At 56.9% G+C, this 14,720-nt stretch overlaps 1 protein-coding gene across 3 annotated transcripts in view; it reads left to right on the top strand.

Moving 5' to 3' along the window:
* FAM222A (family with sequence similarity 222 member A) overlaps positions 1–10,706 on the top strand; it is an 89,367-nt gene extending 78,661 nt beyond the window's left edge. For all 3 annotated transcript variants that reach the window (XM_090063494.1, XM_090063492.1, XM_090063493.1), the window contains one exon: positions 7,475–10,706. In XM_090063494.1, the coding sequence (XP_089919620.1) occupies positions 7,475–8,718 (1,244 nt within the window). In that variant the 3' untranslated portion in view covers positions 8,719–10,706. The remainder of the gene's footprint in view (positions 1–7,474) is intronic.
* The last annotated feature ends 4,014 nt before the right edge of the window (positions 10,707–14,720 follow it).

Raw genomic sequence — 14,720 nt, 5'->3', positions numbered from 1 at the left:
CCAGGGCACTGTCAGAGCCAGCCGGCCCTTGAGAGCCAGGCAGGGGAAGTCTCTCCTGGCAAGTTCCAGGAGCTGCAGCCAAGGCTGGGCCCGGGGATCAGCTCCCTCAGCTTCCTGCTTTGTGTAACGGGGATTTCATTCAGGATAATCCCTCGCGCGCAGGGACCTGAGTCAGCAGCTGGGAGAGCGCAGTGTCTGACCTGTCCGGGCCCTGCTGGTGAGGGGGGAAAGATTCCCACCTTGCCTTGCTGTCCCTGTGCCTCAGGCTGCCTTGGTACTGCTTCTGCCCCACTTTCCCTGGGCAGCCTCCGTGCCTCGATGGGGCTGTCCTGTACCTCACTCCAGCAGCCTTGGCTTCCCCAGCCCAGCAGAGCAGGGGCAGGCTGCCATTTGCTCTAGCAAAGCTGTCGTTCCCTAGGGTGAGGACAGCCAGCCTGTTCAGCAGCCCACCGCCTGCCCCAGCCGGGGGCACACAGGCTCTGCCCCGGGCAGACGCAAGCCCCCTTTGTTGCAAGCAGCATGGCCTTTCTCCTCCCCTGTTTCAGTGTCACACAAGGTGGCGTGCGGGGGTTTTCACCAGAGGGAGGATGTCTTGCTGTCCTGGCTAACCTCCCATGGACAGAGACATCTTTTTGCCTAACCCTGTTCTCTGAACATCTTTTTTTCCTGCAACTTAAAAAAAAAAATTCAGCCTGAAGAAGTCACTGGCACGAGATGTCAGCCCAAAGTGTGAACATGTGATAGGGTTTTATAAGCAAGTCAAAGAGCGGTTGTTTAATTGGGACTTGTTGTGTGACCATGATAATCATGGAATAGATAGTGTAGGTACATGCAGGTCTGTGGTCTCCTTTCTTGCTCTTGCCCTCGAGACCCAAGCTCATTTCAAACTTGGGGCGTTTGTAAGAAGACGGCCTCTTCCACTATCGACTGGTTTCTCTCTATCATCCCCTCCCTTTGTTTGCAGAGGCAGCTCCATTAGCTTTACTCCATGGTTTCTCGCCCAGAGGGTCCAGGCCCTTGCATCCGTATGTGAAGTGTAGATGGCTGGACAAAGCCTTTGCATGCATGTGGCGTGATCCTCGGACCTGTGCCAAGCACAGACGTGAGGGTGCCTCCATGGACGCCTTACAGCTGCCCCTGCCCAGGGTCGGCTGTAAGGCGGCTGCAGCTCCTGAGCGTGCCTCTCCCTCAAGCCTCCCAGCAGCAACATTAAATCCTGCTCAAAGGGCTTGATTTTAATTGGCTTAATATACTCGTTAATAACAACGTCTATTTAAGACACCTGTAAAAAGCCCATAACATTAACTTAATGGGAGAAATGGCTGGCGAACTCTCTTCAATTCTGCCTTTTAAATTAGTGAATGAAGGGTTTAATGGGAAGGACAGATAAAAGGCAAGGATATTGGCTGCCCCAACATGTGCGTGTGTATACTACCTCCCCTTAAAGCCCCCTTTTGCCCTGACCGTCTTGCACCCGTTCGCAGCAGGGAAGGAGAATACCTGAAACTAAAACTCAGACAGGAGACTCCTCCCAGAGCCAGCTCCAAGATGGCAGGTCATCTTGGTGCCACGTGTAGACTGACTGAGTGTCTGGTGGCAGAGATAATCAAGGACTTGTGGCCTCCAACTGCCTGCGCACCCCTCCGCTCCTGGTACAAGCATGGAGGGAAATCCCTGGGCAGTACCTACAAGGTAGGACCATTGCACACTGTACCGTCAGCTTCAGAAGCAGGAAGACTCCTTTTATGTTAAGGCCCGGTAGCTGCTAAGTCAGGGGCGCCCCAGCGAAGGACAGCAGGGCTCAGCGGTCCATGCTTGCAGGGCATGCTCTCCTGGCTGACAGCCTGTATGACCACTGGACATTGCCATGGCTGCCCAAGGGGAGAGGAGACCATGATTCAGCCCTGTCAATCAGTGTAACGTAGTGCCTGGGGCTGGCCCTGCACCCATCTGTGGTAACTAGAGTGATTGCAATGTGGAACAGATCAAGGCTGGAGGCCGGAGACTCTGCGGGGCTGCCCCTCCATATCACCAGTCCAGATGGCTGCACCTTGGTGACCACCTGGATCCCACTGCCATGACGTTAGGTCCCTACGGTGGGAAACTTTCCAGCAGGAAGAGCCTGGGCTTGCCGGGGTGGGCAGTTGTGCTGACATGGAAAGTTTGCCAGGGGCAAGAGGGATGCTGGCGGGTGCTGGGAGCTGGCTGGAGGCTGGCATCCAACACTTGCTCTTATCCCAGGGAGCTCTGGAAGCAACTCCACCAGCAAAACCACACCTGAGCCAACACACCTGGGGGAGCTCGGACTCCCCCAACACCACTGGCCTCCATGTCCCAATGAATGTAACCCTGGGGGGTGGCTCAGTCCCACAAGACACTAATTGTGCGTCATTTCCACCTGGCAAGGGAGCTGGTTAGCCATAGAAGTTCAGCTTGCTTCGAACAGCACTCTAATTAGCTAAAAATGAAAGGGGATATTTCATACAGCGGCAAATGGCTCACAATTAACTTTGGGTTGTGCACAATGAGTTTATTCAGTAATTACTGTTCTCATGCCGGCTTGGAGCGGGCAGCGGGGATGTTGGTGCAGCATGTGCATGTGCGAGACTCGTAATTCTTCGTGGCTCACTGGAACAATTCCTCTCCGTTCTTTCGCCTTCTCGGGTCTCTTGCTATGTCTTCTCACACCCATTCACATCTTGTCAGGCCATCACGTGCCACCTCTTGCACAAAGCTGGAAGGCTCAATACACAGCTTGATCGCCTAGCTATCTGGGATGCTCTTCCACGTCCCTAGGACATGCAAGGCACTGGCTGGCGGTCAGGAGAGAAGGGATTTGGAGGCACCCTGGTAGCCAGGACATCCTTTCTGGATGGCCTCGATGCCTCCTGTACCTGTAGGGAGGATCCAGCTGTAACGGCTTTGACGTATGACTGTAGCAGCTGCTCCTCTTACCACAACAGCTCCCTGCTTGGCTGCCCAGCAGCAATTGCCCGGCTGAGCTGGGCTTACGATCCTGAGAGCCGTAGGTCACTGCCAACATCCTGCTCCCTGCACTGCGGTGGGAGGGGACACTCCTCTTTCCTCCATGCCTTCATTGCACAGGCAGGCTTGCCACAGAGGGGGCCTGTTTTCTGTCCCTCTGTGTTGTCCTCCAGGTGCTGCAAGAGGTACGGGCATCCCACATCCCCTTTCCACACCTGCTATGGGAGCCCCACGGTTACAAAAGCAGCCCATCCTTTTTGGGACCAGCACCATGGGGTTACTTGGCAGTGGTGTGAAAAGATGGGCCCATCTTCATAAAGAACGCGTGAAATGCTTATACTATGTCTTTTTCCATCCCATTACTTTGACTGGAATTGAGAGCATGCAATTGCATTTGAAGCCCCATGCGCACCTCCCTCAGCCTCGGTGGGACGGCGGAGCGCCAGGGCGCGCTCTCTGCTCGCTATTGGTGCAGTGAAGGGGAGAGATTACGGTGCCGCGCAGAGACCAGGTTTTGTTTCCAGTGCGCCATCATTACGGGCTGGCGTGCTCGCCGGAAAAGGGCCCCCCGCGGCTCTGCAAAGAAAGATTTCTCAGCATGCCGGGGAAAGAGGTTTCTGTGAAACCGTGGTGCTGGAAATGCCTCCATTACCGCAGATGGCTTTGCCGCTGCCTCACAACGGGCTCAGGCCTATTTTACATGTAGGGTTTTTTCAGGAAGATTGTAATAGAATCGCTGGCTCTGCACTTACAGGGGGAGCTGCAACCTGGAGCAGGAGTGCAGCCTGCTGCCCGGGGAAGGGGGACGCGTGCTGCTCACCACAGATGGTGTACCTGGGGTCACTGAAACGCCAGGGCCCAATCCTGTCCAGTGCTGAGCTCCCTGCCCCCCCAAGCCCAGGATCAATCAGGAAGCACCGGGTGCTTGGTGAAGCCAGGGCAGTGCCAGCTGGACCCATCCACAATTCCAGCCTGGGTTCTTCTTCAGACTTTATGTGTCTGCCAGCGCCTGCTGGCTGGCATTCCCCTGGGAGCAGCCTCCCTTGGTTCCCTTGGCAGGGTTGTGTTTGTGACTCTCTCTGGAGCAGTGTCCGGCCTGTCTCCCACTAGAGTGGAGCAGAAGCCAATCCCTCTCTGGTCCAGCCCCTCTGGACCCTGGGGGCCACAGGGCTGGAAGCAAGGGCAGCAGTCAATAATGGGCAGTGTGTGCGCTTCCTATTCTGCCGGCAACTTGCAGAAAGCCCTGGGTGCCATGTGCTGCTGTGCGATGGCAGGCTTGCCCAGGCATTTGTGTCTGCTTCAGAGCACCAAAACTTGCAACCAGCAGGGTTCCTCGTGGTGATCTGGCGTGGGGGTAATGCAGGACGTGCAGCCCTTGCAGACCCCTGGCTGGGCTAATCCAGGTGCGCGGGGGCAGCCCCTTTGGGCTTGCAGTGCCTGGAGCGACACCTCCTGTGTGACCCGGCCACCTCTCACCAGTTGCAGCCACGTGAGCTGAGCTGTGCAGCAGGCAAATCTCATGAATTTGAGGAAGCAGGGAAGGGAGAGACTTGTTGTCTTAGGGCCTCTCAAAGGCAAGGTGCAGCCCAACTGCCAGCAGCTCTTGTGCCTCCATTCGCTCCGTCCGAGGCCCTTTGCTGTACCATATCCAGAGGGATGATGGAGAGGAAGAGGCTGCCGTAACTCATAGTCTGTGTGTGTGTGTGTCAGAGTGAATGTGCGCACACACGCGCACGTAGAGATTTTAAACACCTAATTTATTCCATCTATTAGATAGATTTTGTAGATTTAATCATTTTCACAGTTGGTGGCTCATTGGATACTCAAGATAAACTCCAAATGAAAGGATAATGTGTACGACAAATGAGTTTTCACACCAGAATGGCAGAAACTGGCTTGGGAAAGAGTTTGAGAGGAACAAAAATATATACATATATAATTTTTTTTCGGCGGTGGCTTTTGCTGACTCTAGTAGGTTACCACAGTTAATTTCACCAGTTTTGTTCATCTGTAAAATTGCATAAAAGTGACATTTTTGTGCTCATTATAGGAACTGCTGATTTATAGCTGGTAAATGGAATGCTTTTCCATTTTTGGTGAGGCACTCGTAGCGGCTCAAAGCACCCATGAAATTGCTTGTATAATGTAGTTTAAATCCAATCTCAGAGAAAGATTCCCCCGTTGGGTAAAGTGACATTTCCATTCTCCACACTGAGTTTATTTTAGGCCACTTAGAAGTGACTTTAGAAGAGAAAGGGGGCAGGTTTGTACTGTGACCTCATTTCTGCCGAGATCAGGTACAAAGAGCACTCGATGGAAATGACTTGCAAGAGGGCTCCGGCTCCCTGAAGCCTGCTGCTGTGCATAGGGTTTGCACAAGTTTCTTTCTGTTTTTTCCCCCCTTCTCCCTTCAAATTGGCCCAGAAAAACTTTCAAATGAGCAGCCTAAAATTGTCCACGAAGAACAGATGATTGACTGTGAAATGATCAGGCAGCAAGATGAGCAGAGGCGAGAGCAGCGGGCGACAGGCAGCGCATTTCAGAATAACTGAATAGCACCTAAGTAGCCGGGCACAGCCGGGTCACCGGGGATCGGAGTGGGAGGGATGAGTATAAGTGTCTGCAGTTAACATGCAGGGATGGGAATAGCTGCATCTCTGGTGCTGCAGTGCCAGGCATGTCCTTCCCATCTCAGGCATCGCTAGTGTCAGGGCTGGCCGGCTGGTGGCTAAAATAGAGACGCTCCCTCAACACAAATTATTTACTGCCCCAACTTTCCCACACCACTTCTGTGCCACACCTGTCCCCGGTCCCATCTTCTGGGGGAACTGAACTCCAGCCCTCCACAGCTGAGGCTAAAGGCAACAGGAGCCACGATCACTGGCTCCAGGGCCTGGTGTGGTCGGACAAGGGCCTTCTGAGCTGTGGTGAAGGGATGGGAAAGTGCAGCCAAGCCTCAGGCTGTGAGGAGCCTGGACCACTTGTTTCCTCCCTCTCTGGCCTGGACAGAGATGGCTTCGTGCCCCTCTCCCAAACACCCAGTGCCCAGCAGCCGCCAATGTGCTCCATAGGAACACACATTTCTGCACCCAGGGTGCACATCTGTGCACATCTGGGTGCACACCCTGGTGCACACATCTCTATGTGAGCACCCTGGGGAAAGGCAGGTCAGCCTTCCGGGCTGTGGGGAATGTCCATGTCTCTCCAGAGCCGCCAGCTCCCAAGGCGCTTCTAGAAAACCAAGTCTGGCAGGACCGGCTGTGCCCGAGAGCCTGTGTCAGGGTTGGAACGCAAACGGCTTAATGACCAAAATCATCTATCTCCCCCCCGGTTTATAAGCATAGCTGGGAGATCACTGATCTAAGGGGGGTAGAAATGGCTCTGCTAAGTTTGCTGGTTTAAACGTCCCTTTTTCCATGTGGACCGGTCTCTCCCATGGCATGGAGGAGAAGGGGAGGGCTGCCAGGCTGGGCCTGGGCCTCCCAGGCACCACAGCCCTCTGCCTTTGCATCCAGCTCCCTGTAGCAGGGCGTGCAGACAGGCCCTCCAACCTGCTCACGCTTGCAGGGTGCCCCGTGTCATAGTGGGCACTAGTGCAAGCAGCTGAGGGTACCTTTCAGGAGAGCAGGGCTGGGAGGGAAGGTTTATAGAGGTGCAGCTGGGTGTCATGCTGGGGATGGGGGGGGCAGAGAGCGGGTCTCACTCGTAAAGCAAGCATAGAGCACATATGTGGCTGTCTGCAGCAGGTTGTTGGGGGCGTATATTGTCCAGGCAGCTTGTATGTATGGTATCACACGTGTGTGCAGAGGCTCATATGCTGGTGCTGCATCGAGCAGCCAGGCCAGTTGGATGCTTTGCAGAGTATCCTTCACCCCTCCCTGACTGTCTGTAAGGAAGGGGTTCCCGCTCTGGCAGCAGAGCCAGCCAACTCCAGGGCACAGAGGGTGACGGCTCCAGCTCAGTGCAGTGCAAGCAACTCTGTATTTCACTTGACACATTTCATCCTAGAAGTGAATAAGTGGTGCACAGGCAAGCAGTGGCTCTGCAGGGATGGGGCTGGGAGCTGGGAGCCCTGCACCTGCCCTATTCAACTTGGGACCCCCACGTGCCAGAGCAGCAACACACCAGGCAGGCTGCTGGTCCCCAGAGCTGGCACAGGGGATGGGGTGAGGGGATGACAGCAAGGGCCTGCTCGGTGCTACCTCCAACCCAGGGAGGCTCTGGCAGCCCAGCTTACCCTGGGTGCAGGCCACACTGCCACATGGAGGCTGCAGATGAGTCTGACCTTCCAGCCACGAGTCGCCCCTGACCCAGGCTGGCAGAAGGACCCAGGAGTCCTGGTTTCTAGTTCTCTTCTCCCACCCTGGGGTACAACCCAAGCTGCCCCCCGCCACTTGTGCTGGAGACCCCCTGTGTCGCAGCATCCGCTTGTTTGCAGGGTGTGTACGACGTGGGAGCATAACACTGTGCTCTTGCTTGTGTCTCCTAGGTGAAACGGCAGTCTCCATGCATTCCCCACGCTACCCCAGCCCGGCTGAACTGGACGCCTATGCACAGAAGGTGGCTAACAACCCCTTAACCATCAAGATCTTTCCCACCAACATCAGGGTTCCGCAGCACAAGCACCTTAACCGGACAGTCAATGGGTACGACACCACGGGGCAGCGCTACAGCCCGTACCCCGTGCACGCCGGTGGCTACCAGGGCCTCCTGGCCATCGTGAAGGCCTCCAGCAAAAGCGTGGTGAAGAACGCGGAGGGCAAGCGGACTAAGATGTCCCCCGCGCAGGTGGGTGTCGCCCCCTACCCAGTGTCAAGCACTTTAGCTGCAGGCCCCGCCTGCACCGGGCAGTTGAATTACCACGGGGCCCAGAAGCAGATCGAGGCTCCGGTACCCCCGAACGTGACCGTGGCGACGTCCGTGATCCCGCTCGCGGGCCGGAGCCTGACGCTGCCGCAGTCCAACCTGCCCTCGATCCAGAGCATCATCTACCAGATCAATCAGCAGTGCCAGGCCCAGGGCTCCCAGCAGGCCTGCCAAGGCGTGGTGGTGACCAACCCCAGCCCGGCCAAGCACGGGGCCACCGCCAGCTTCGCCACTATGGCAACAGCTGGTGCTGCCGTGGCCTATGCCGGCGCCCTCCTGCCAGATTGCCGCAAGGGGGCCGACCTGGCCATCGGGTCGAACCCAGCCCTAGCCATGGGCCCCAAGGCAGCCGTCTACCCAGATGGCATGGATTACCTGCTGTGGCAGCAGAAGCAGCAGCAGCTCCGCATGTACAGTGGGGGCAGCGGCGGGGGGGGTGCCGTCAGCAAGTCTCCGGAGACATGTGCGGGGGTGTCACGGCCCTACAGCCTGACAGGGGCAGCGGAGAAGGTGAGCTCGTCCCCGTTGAACTGCGTGGGGATGCACGGCAACTTCTCGGTGGGGCAGTACTTTGCGCCCCCCTGGAACAGCATCCTGGTCACCCCCAACAGCGACTGTTACAACCCCCCCGAGCTCGCCAACGGGCACCGCGAGCTCGCCGTGCACCCCTCAGATGGGCTGCCCAGCAAGACCCTCTGCAATACCTCCATCCTCAGCAGCAGCCTCCAGTCGCTGGAGTATCTCATCAACGACATCCACCCGCCCTGCATCAAGGAGCAGATGCTGGGCAAGGGCTATGAGACGGTGTCTGTCCCCAGACTCTTGGACCATCAGCACGCCCACATCCGCCTGCCCGTTTACAGATAAGAGACTGCCACTGCTTTCCAAACACAGGGCGCTGGCGAGAACGGGACTGACAGCCACTCTCCTCTCCAGCACCGCCAGGGGATGTGATGGAGCGAAGGCGAGGGAGGAGGGGGTGGGCTTGGCTTGACGCGAGGGAAGGCCCAGGTGGGTCCCCCCCCACCAGAGACGCTGGAATGCACTGGGGCCGTCGAACTGGACATGCCCGAGACCCGCCGCAAGGCCGAGGAGGACGGACCGCTTGCTTACATAGCTCAGAAATCGTTTTCTTTCCACGAATGTGAACAGGGAATTGCTACACGTTGCTGCTATCCAGGGAGAGAAGGCTTCACTCTGTGTGTGTGTGTGTGTGTGTGTGTGTGTGTGAAAGTGTGAGAGAGTGCGTGGGTGTGCGTATGTGTGCATGTGTGTGTGTGCGCACGCCAGCCGGAGTGGCACGGCAGGAGAGAGCCTCAAATCCGGTCCCACACTGAGGTCCGATGAGAGTTTTAAATAGAAAGAGAGAGAGAGATGGTCCCAGCCCCTCCCCTGCCCCCGGTAACTCCATGCAGCTTGGTCACAACCAGAAAGAGCTAATTTTGCCTAATTCCTAGTCGAAGTCCGTAACTTGCACTGCTTTGAGTAAAGCTACCGATCTGGGGACAGTCTGGAGGCTATTTAAGTAAAGAGGAAAAAAAACACTTGAAAACTTGAACAGATTATTTTTGAGTTGAAGATACTGTACATTTTCTGTGTTGGCTGCTACAGGAAGAGTCTCCTCCTCCCCTTCCCCCACCCCGCCCTGCCCCAGCCCGTGCCGCTTGGGCCTAGTCCGTTACTTTAACGAGCCCCGGAGTTTTTGATGCTTTTCTAACCGGACCCATTCCCTCGCCCGGTTGTCGGCACCGCAGCCGGAGAGCGGCGCCACGCTACGGAGCCGGGGAGCAGGCTCTACATTTAAGGATATTTTACCCTCCTCATTCTTCTTGCAGGTTTTCCAAATATGCCCATACGCCCAGCCCAGCCCAGAACCGCCCCGGGTAGAGAGACAGCCTGAGAGGACAAAAGCGAGAGGAGTAGAGGGCAGGCAAATCACCCACAACAGATCCCACACTTGGACCCTGCCTCCCTTTTGTAAAATGCCCAGGCCCCCGTCCCCACCCCACTGAAGGAAAGAAGCTGGGGCCCCCTCCCTTCCTCACCGGCAAGCCCACGTGTCCCCGGCTGCTTGTCCCTTTCTCTCGAATCCGGCTGTGCACAAACGTAAACCCAGCTGAGCACACGAGAAGCAATTTCGGTTTGATCACCCTGAGATGAATGCAGAGCCATTGCGGGGCGTGGGGCACTCAGAGGGGGTGTCCCCTGTGTCCACTGCCTCTCCTGCCCCCTCCCAGCCAGACCCAGTAACAGAAACGTTTCTCAATGCTGAGATTTCCAAGATCTTTCTTTCTTTCTTTTTCTTTTCTTTACTGTCAACGATACCTTTGTTCTGTTTTAGAAACAACTTGCAGGTGAAGCGTTGTAGACTCCCATTTAACGATGCATCTAGCCATTGTACCGGGTTGTAATTTGCATACTTTATGTTGTTTTTTTTTTAAAAAAGCAGTTCCAAAACGTTCATTATGGTCTGTTACGCGGTACATGTAATTATGTGTTTAATAGGATTTATTCATTTATAAAAGGAAAAAAAAACTGGCAGTTCTGCATTACCAGGAAACACCAAGTTTTTTCGATGTTTCAAAGGAAAAAAAAAAAGCTACCCCCAAGAAAACCCAACATGATTGTGCTCAGAAAAGAGGTACTGTATCCTTAAAAGGCCTGTTCAAGCACTAAGTGCATTTACAAATCTCTGAGAATGTTTTTTTTATACTAAAATTGACCATTATATTCTACTGTGAAAAGTGCTGTCTGCACTAGATTGTTTTAAAAATGAGAGAAAACAACAAAAAAAAAAAGAGAGAAAACCCGCAAGCTGTGTGTCCGGATGTTGTTTTTCCCAAAGTAAAACCAGGCTATCATTGGATGTGTGTGTGGCTTTTGTTGGGTTGCTGTGGCCTCTTCTGGATCATCCCATCCCATCCGCGGGGGCAGGGAAGGGCCGGGGGTGCCAGAGTCATCTCTGTGGTACCAAATTTAATTGCATTCAGAGTTCGGGGGGTCCCCTGATCCGTGGGGTGGGGCAGTCTGGTGCGTGGGAAGTCGGCAGTCTTGGTTACATCGCTACCTAGAAATGCAAGAGCAGGTGGGGACGTCTCACAGGTGCAACAGTGCACACCACTGAGCAAGTACGGCCTGTCCTAGGGTCTTGGCATGGCTGTGTCCTAAACCCCGGAGATCGCTGGTGGCTTCCGACCAGGCCCGGTCAGCCAGGGGAGCCCTGCTGTCCCAAGGGGAGGCAGAGGGAGGGGGTGTTCGCTGCCGTTGCTGGCACCTGGGGTCCTTGTACCCATCCATCTGTGCCACTGGGCAGTTCGCCCCCCCCCGGTGCCAGCGTGCAGGGTTCCCAGGCGATCGGATTAGCGCGTCCTTCGTTCCATGCCCTGGTGGCACCATGCTGGTGTTACCGACGGCATCTGCATGATCTAAAAACCCAGGGAGAAGGAGAGACTCCTCTGTCACCAGGTGCTTGGGGCCAAATTGTCCTCTTGGGTCAGCACCGCCGGTCTCTTCCTCTGTGTCCCTGGACTGCGGAAGGCGCCAGCCCTCACCTCCTCTCCCGGCGCTGAGCAGAGCAGAGCGTGCGCTCTCCCTCTCGCGTGCACTCTCGCTCTCATTTTCTTTATTGGAATGTGCAGGCCAAGATGTATCTTGCTCATAAGCGCCGTCCCCCCGCAGGAGTCCAAATTAGATGCGGTGCCACCTGGATAACGATCAATCATTTATACTTGCCCTAGGAATTCCCCTGTAACTTAGAAATAAAAGCTGTCAGCCGGGATGGCGGAGCCAGGAACTGCGGCTTTCAGAAGAAAAAGGAGAAGAGAGGAACAAAGACACGAGGCGAGGACGTGCCAGCAGAGCGACAGCGGTAAGGTACGGCTGGCTGTCAGCGCGGGCACCCTCCAGACGGATGGGGTGGCCCAGGCTTGGATGGAAGAGCAGGGATGGCTGGAGCTGGTTCCAGGCTTGTTTGCAAACCCTAGCCGCTGTGTGACTGGCACCGGGAAAGGGAGGATGTCCCTCCACCTTGCTACCTTAATGCCCACGAGGTCCTCGAGGAGGGGTGGGTGGCCGTGGCGAGCCACCTCCATCTTGGGTCTAAGGAAAGCCTACAAATGCCCAGCCAATATGCCACTCCGGCATTTGTTCCCCTCTACTATCGCCTCGCTCGGTCCCTCGGCTCTATCAAAGGGTCTCAAAAAGCATCGTCCCATGGGGGTGGTTTCTGCCCCACCATCTGATGGGAGCTGCCCACCCTGTGCCTGTGCTGCGCGGGTCCTTCCAGCGGGATCAGGGCTGTTAGACGGCACCCGCCCCCCCGAGGCAAGATTGCAGCCCCTGCACAGGCCTGGCGCAGGGTGAGCTGAGGGAAGGGCGGCGTGTGGGACGATGGCTGCCGGTGCCAGTCTGAAATAGAAATCTCCCTGGGGATTACATGTGGGTCCCTGGACAGCATCCAAGCACGGAGGCGCTGAGATGTCCTCGCTCGCGATGGATCTGCCTGCGGCGCGGCCAGTTCCCTCCTCTCCGGTCGACGTGCCAGGGGCCTGCTTTGTGCCGGAGCCTGGCCAGGCCCCTCACCCCTGCCCCTGGGGGAGCCCTGGGGTCAGGGTGCACCTGCCTCGCACCTTGCTCAGAGACCGATGCCACCAGCCAAGTCCCGGGGGCTTCCCACGAGCTTGAGGCCCAGCGCCCGGGGCTGTTGGTAAATGCTCCGGGGATGGGAGGAGGCATTTTGTTGTCTACGAGGAGAAGGCAGGCTCCCCTCTGTCTATTGATGAATCCTCTCGCTCGGCTGCCTCCCCGCTCTGCTCCCAATGCTGCTAATCCAGAATATATTCCACCCACGGTGACCCTATCAACTCAAGCCATGGCAGCAGATTTCTGGCCCAAACAATGAGCGGCTTGCATTAGGATAATAGTATTAAATCCCAAATAGATTTCAACTCCGAGTTCCTATCACTCAGCCTCTTGTCTCCCTCAGCTGCGGCGACGCTGCGACATATGGTGTTCCATTATCTGAGCCTCCGGCCTAGCAGAAAAAGGCTTTAATGCTTAAACAAACAGCGAGGCGGCCTTCGGAGCCCGTGTGTGTTCATCTGAGGATAAAATTCGAGTGCAAATCGGGAAGGAATGTGTTTTTGCTTTCTCACCCCGTGGCGCGCGGCCCCGCGGAAAGAAAAAGGCCGCTTTGTTCCTCCTCCCTCCTGATGATAGGGAAGAAATAGCCTAATAAAAATGCTGATGGTGCTGAACGCCTGGATGTTTATGCATCGCGCCCGGCTTCCGTTCAAGGGCAGCGTTTCGGCGGCGAGGCCGAGGAAGGATTTGTTTGCCGTTTGGCGCAATCCAGGCGATCCTGGAAAAATATGGGCCGGTTCCCCGCTTCGCTTTGCGTGGCCGCTGGTTTTTTGTTACACGAACGAGGTCTGGCCTCGCCGAGAGAAGGGCCGAGGCCCGCAGGCTGCGCAGGGTTGGCTCACGAAGTGGGGAGAAGGGTGCGTGCATCTCGTTAGCATCGGGAGCCAGAGGTGCTCTGAGCTCAGGGCCCGGCTTTGCTCGGAGCAGGGCGCGTTTGTCCCGTTCTGCAGCCTGCGCCTCGGTTTGCTTCTCCCTGCCGCGCGCAGCCCAGGTGCTGAACGTGCACCTCGGTGCGGGAGGCAGGAGCGCCGGGGGGGACGAGCCGCAGGACGTGGCGGCGGATTCCCTCTGCTGGTGGAAAGCTGTTTCGGAAAGGTAGTCCTCGGAGACGCGGAGAAGGGGGTCCAGGAAAGCACCCAAGCATAGCCAGCCGGGGCCGGGCAGGGATTTCAGTCCCACCTCGGCCCTCCCTATGGCTCCTTGTCGCTGCAGGCGGGGGTCTCCGACAACGGGGAGCCGAGGCCTGAGGCGACGTTCAGCTCCTGCTCTGGGCTTGGCCGAGGTCGAGGAGGGCCCTTGGGAGGCCTCTTGTTCAGTCGCACCCCAGGAAAAGGCTTGTTTGGGGATTTATTCTTTCCGAAGGCAACTGACAGCTCGGCGGAGCCGGCCTGGCCACTCCGCTCCTCCGAGTCCGCGTGAGCTGCTCCCTGCAGCCGCGTGCCCTTGCCACGCGCCATTCGCGGGAGCGGCTGGCCATGGCGGGCGGCCAGCTCCTGCTCGCCCCGCCGGTGGCTGGGAGGGGGGCAGAAGGGCTTCTCCCTCCCATTTTTCACTGCTGGGTTTCGACTGCCGTGGTGCCCTCTGCCGCGACGCGCAGGCTTGCAAAGCTCCCTTCACCCACCTAAGGCTCAGGTAGCTTCTGCTGAGCCCTTGGCCTTGGCCTCAGGCCCGGCCCCTTGGCTTGGCACCTGGGAGCTGCCCCCAGTTGGCTTGCAGACCCATCCAGGGTCTGCCTGACCAGCGGCCATGCAAATGGGGCCAAAGTGAGACCCTAGCAGGTGGCAAGGGGAGAGAGCTGGCAGCTCCTTGGCATAGGAGGAGCAAAGACAACATCCCCTTCCTCGGGGTGAGAGCCCCTCGGAGTCCACGGACAAGGGGTCCCACGGCCTCTCCAGCCAGGTCGGACCCTCCTTCCAGCTGGCGGATGCATTCAGTGCTGGGACAAGGCATCTCCTTCTCGAGACTTTGCTACATTGCGCGCGTTTAAAAGAGCCCAGGCTTGAAGCCCCGCACGCCTTTCCTTCCAGGCCTGCCCCTGGGTGGCGTTGAAGGAGGCTGCATTCATTGCAGGGGCTGGGCGGTTTGGTTTGAATTGTCCTGGCTTTCGTCCGGGGGCCGACTCCTCCGGGCCATGCCTGCGTTGCGCCTTGCCTGCCATCTCCCCGCGTCTCCAAAGCGAGCGAGCGGCCTGCGGCTGTCGCCAGGCCCGGAGCAGCATGAACCCTGTT

Source organism: Crocodylus siamensis, chromosome 9 (genome assembly GCF_052110815.1).
Source record: "Crocodylus siamensis isolate JL-2025a chromosome 9, ASM5211081v1, whole genome shotgun sequence".
Taxonomy (NCBI): Eukaryota; Metazoa; Chordata; order Crocodylia; family Crocodylidae; genus Crocodylus; species Crocodylus siamensis.
This window is presented reverse-complemented; position numbering and strand designations above follow the sequence as displayed.